The following is a 5,000-nucleotide window of genomic DNA, read 5'->3' on the forward strand; positions in this document are numbered from 1 at the left end:
GAATTGTTAAAAAGCATGTAAATACAAGATTATGCATTATATATGTTTAGACATGTACAGTTACTTTAAAAGAGAAATTATGGTCCTTACATACAACCTTCATTTGATGAAGGTATGTAAAATTCATAATAGAAAAATTGCACGGCGGTGTCGAAAAGCGTAAGATTGCAATTGCCCTAAATTTCAAGAGCACCAAGCAAGAACCCCCCCATTCTATTTGCGTAAATTTTCGATAAGCAAAGTTCACTATACCTCACTTGAAAGGGTTAAGACCATTGTCACAAGATGAAAACCTAGATAACAAAACAAATAGCCTAATTAATTGATCAAATTAGGATATTAAGTTGGCTCAAACCGGTTTCAACAATTGGAGGGTATGTCTTAATTAGAAGGATTAACTCTTCCATTCACATTAAGGCAAGGTTGTAACACCGAATACAAAAAACAATAATTGCTTAATAAGATGCACTCATTCATATGACGTAATAGTTTGCCATGGCAACATAAGAGCCATCTAAAACGCCCTATGTTTTGTCTTTAAACTATTATATCTCACAAACTTTGTGACTCCCCTTTTTAATTCCTGAAACGTGATTAGCAGGCTAAGATAAAACTCTCTCTAAAGTTAGAAAAAAATATCTGAAGCAGATTCAGACCCACTTCAAAATTTTCCAGTTGTGAAGGTGGCTAAGAGTTTTATCTTACCCTGGCTTTTCAGCACTGAATAAGCAATGGAGTCACTAAGTTTGTTTTTCGGATATAACAGTTTAAAGACAAAATATAGGGCGTTTTTAGATATTTCTTTTTGGTAAACTATTACGTCACATTCATTAGTGCATCTTGTTAAGCAATTATTGGTGTTTCATTCGGTAACCAGAGGAGGAATGAATAGTATTCCAGACGTTTCCCGGCATCTCGTTCCAACGGGAATAGGAAAATGGCGGTGGGTCTTAAAACACAGGTCACATTCCACAGGTCACTCCTTGCAGGTCATTGCTTTATCTTTTTAAAAAAAGGAAAGGAAAGGAACTTTATTTATGTGTCTAGTCGTTCTAGCGCTGGAGCGCTAATTGGGGACACTGTAAACTGAAATGAACAATGAAAGTAAATCAAGTCAAATGACCCAAAACTCTCAATTTGGCTAACCTTAGGCCTAAAAACCCTAATTAGGCCTAGGGTTAGCCAAACTGAGGGTTAGGGTTACTTTCCAAAAGTTAAAACAATGACCTGCAACGAGTGACCTGTGGAATTTGATCTGTGTTTTAGACCCGCCGGGAAAATGGCGCGCTCTGTTGATGAAATACACGATATTCTTCATCATTATTTCTTAGGTTTTGTCGATTATAATGGTGAGTGAATTGTGCCTGTTAATACTTCATCACTTCGTATTTAATTTCTGATATTTATCCGTCAAGAGCCACGGAAGACTATTCATATTTTGATATTTTAAAATGTAGTTGTTTCACAATGTGATTACTGACCCGAAGAGAGGTTACGAATAAGTACTAAATACAATATGAGCGACCGTATTGTATCGGATACATGTATACAATGTCGAACCGAAGGCGAGACATTTTATATCCGATACAATACGGGCGCGAATATCGTACTGTGCTTATGAAATGTCAGCATTTAAGTGTTAATGTACACTAGGTATTTTTGGTGATTCAAGACATTTTAACCGTGAAATTTGAAAGAGGCATTTATTTAAATGAAGAGAAAGCTGAATCAGAAATACAGATATTGATTAACAAAACGTTTCTTTTGTTTTCCCATCATAAATTATTAATAAGTTTTATAAAGTTATTTACACAGTTGTGGATTAGAGTTTTTCCAAATCTGGACTTCACTCATGCAGATCGATGGTGAAACGATATTTTGGGCGGAGAAGTACCCAGAAGAACCCACATTTTCTCATACTTTTTACCAAAATACACCAGTTTAATGAGCCCGCAAGTAGCACTTGTGATCAGGCATTTTTGATCATTGCATTTGAAAAAGATCGCACAAACGCGGATTTCAGATTTAATTCACTTATTTTTCATTACTTTGAACGAAGGAATAATTAATTTGAACCAGCGAGGGAGACGTACACATCCACTGATCGACTCTCAACAACATCGGGTATTAGGCATGGTCGCCGTTCGCTCAAGCACTCGATGTAGCTCATAGGAGCTTCCCAACATTTCAATGTAGCACACGTAAAATCATTGAACTTGACACCAAATTTTTCTTCGAAGTCGAAGCCTTGAAACCAAGGTCTGGTTTTAAACACAACATGGTAGTCTCTATCACTACTCACCTCTGCGTTGTGGCTGGAAGATACTGATTACGTCACGATTTCAGTTGATAATATAAAAAGGAATCGCTATGTATTATGGGATACTATTCGTTTTCCCTCTGTTCGGTACCAGAACATCTGCCGTTAAGTGCAACATTTGGGTAGATTAAATCCTTTCAAAAGGTACAGCTAGTTAAAAGTGCTAAAACTGGTATCAGAAAAAAAAACCAACGATAAAAAAACGTTTCGATCTCCCTGAGATCATTTTCAAGTTGTAGTAAAAGCGAATGAAATATAGATATTTAAGTACAAATTAGGGCGTGAGAATGTCCAAAGATAAAGTATGTAAATACCAGCGCTGAGATGTAGGTATTAAAATAATAAAATACTATTGAAAACTATATAAATAACTGTTAGGAGATTGGACCCGAGTCTAGAGTATTATGGAATGTAGAGCGAGAGTAACAAGAGTTGAAGACGTTAATCGTTGGGTTATAAACTTGTGCCGTCTTTTCCACGCAATAACATGGTACCAGGAGTGAAGAAAATAAGAAAATTACTGCTGAACTACTTCTAATCTGCTGTGAAACCTGTTTGGAGGATCCAGGAGGAAAATTTGCAAACATTTCTGCGAAGACAATCACCGAACCAGTTCGCGCCAAACCTCGTGCGATTGACATCGTGAGGCGAAAAGCGATTATTCCGAGCGAATTTTCATCGTCAACTTTCTGCTGGAGCGAGCAATCCTGATAGTTTCTGCATTTGTTTATTACTGCCGTTGTGAAAGATGTCTGACGAAGGAGATGAGGGTGCTCATGCTCAAAATCCTGTTCAAGGTCATGCTCAAAATCCGGCTGATCATTTTTCTGGAAATGTTATGATCTTGGAGCGACCAGAGTTCAATGTTCGCCAAGAAAATCGCCTCGAAGCATTAACAGCTTTCAAGAAAAAGTGTGGATATATCTTCAAAGGAATGAAGGAGTAGTTTCTAAAGAAACTGTGGTGCTGCGTCGGTGGGGAAGTAGTATACAAAAATTTGGTTTATCAACGGAGTTGATAATGTAAATTGACCACCGTACAGAGATTCTAAAAGCTGTCGTTTCGAGCGTTAGCCCTTCGCTCTGACGAAGATTCCAAGGAATGTAAGCGACTCCAAAAAGAGAGAAAATCAAAACCAACAAATCAAAGGCAATCACGATCATCTAAGAAACCATTTGTCCTGAACGTTTATGAAGATGGTGAAGAGCACAAAACTTGTGCCCTGAAACATCAATGTGACCATCGAAAAGCTTTTGCAACCTGCCCATCTCAAAAAAAAGAATCTCTGTGAATTTTTAGATAGACTCTGGTTCCACATGCAGTATTTTACTAGTTGATGTGCACAAGGAGATTAGTGGTGATCATGACCTACAGGACCTAAATACAACAGTCCGTTCAGTCCTTTCACTCTATGGTGAAAAAACTCAGATCCAAATACTGGGAACCAGAAAATGTTTTGTGTTCAACCCTGAAACTGGAGAAGAAGGGATTATTCAGTTTAGAGTCGTTGCTGAGGACATAACCCCTCTAATTGGTTTAAGTGACTCTGAGAAACTAAATTAAGGCTTATTGAGCTTCTTCGAGGGAACATTGCTACTTAGGTTCTGGCAAACCCAATGTTCCCTCATCTGCTTCAGAATTACACACACCACCCACCTTGCAACCATTCGATGCAAGTACCCTGAGGTGTTTGAGAACTGTGTAGGAAAGCTCGATGGTGAACTGCACCTCTACACGAAACAAGATGTTACTCCAAAGAAAGCCGCTCCCAGGGAGATCCCGCCAAATTTATAGCTGAAGTCAAAGATCTTCAAGAACAAGGCATTAGCCAGGCATTATTGAAAACGTTACTGAGCCCACTGACTGGGTGAGTGCTCCCACGATCGTCAACAAGCCTTCTGCTAAGAATGGAATAAGATTTTGCATAGATTCCAGATCTCTGAACACTGCACTCAAACGCTGTGAGTATCCAATACCAACCGTTGATCATCTCCTTACAGAAATCAGCAATGCTAAAGTGTTTACCTTGGCTGACATCAAGTCCGCTTTCTGGCATGTCCCACTGGATGAACCCAGCTCCCTTCTCACAACTTTCAACACTCCTGTAGGAAGGATGAAATGGAACAGAATGCCTTTTGGATTAGTATCGCACCTGACGAATTCCAAAGAAGAATAGATGAGAGTTTAGAAGGACTAGAATGGACGGTACTAAAACCATTGCTTATGACATCCTCATCTGGGGAGATGGCAACACCATCATGGAAGAAACATCCAACCATGATGCCCGACTCTCAGCTTTACTGGAAAGATGCCAACAGAAGCACATCAAACTAAACTTTGACAAGTTCCAGATGAGGAAGACTAAATTATCGTACATGGGGGTAACGCTGACCGACAAAGGAGTCAAACCAGACCAACGGAAACAAGATAGCTTACAAGCCATGCCAGCCCCAACCAACAAAGAGGAAGGAGAAAGTAAGAAGACTACTAGATGTTGTGACATACCTTTCTAGATTTTCTGAAGATCTATCAACCAAATCTGAACCACTCATAACGCTCCTGAAGAACGATGTTGCATTTACCTGGAAAGCGAATGAACAGCATTCTTTTGACGAAATCAAATCACTCATCTTAAGCGCACCACTTCTTAGATATTTCAATCCAGATCTGCCCGTAGAAA

The 5,000-nt window shown here is 38.9% G+C and overlaps 1 protein-coding gene across 3 annotated transcripts in view; it reads right to left on the minus strand.

Annotated features, from left to right (window-relative positions):
• The window catches only part of LOC138027773 (uncharacterized), a 31,576-nt gene that overhangs the window by 11,552 nt on the left and 15,024 nt on the right, over window positions 1–5,000 (minus strand). For all 3 annotated transcript variants that reach the window (XM_068875393.1, XM_068875388.1, XM_068875402.1), the window contains exon 7: window positions 253–293. In XM_068875393.1, coding sequence (XP_068731494.1) covers window positions 253–293 — 41 coding nt within the window. The remainder of the gene's footprint in view (window positions 1–252; window positions 294–5,000) is intronic.

The sequence above is a fragment of the Montipora capricornis genome, chromosome 2, assembly GCF_036669925.1.
Source record: "Montipora capricornis isolate CH-2021 chromosome 2, ASM3666992v2, whole genome shotgun sequence".
Taxonomy (NCBI): domain Eukaryota; kingdom Metazoa; phylum Cnidaria; class Anthozoa; order Scleractinia; family Acroporidae; genus Montipora; species Montipora capricornis.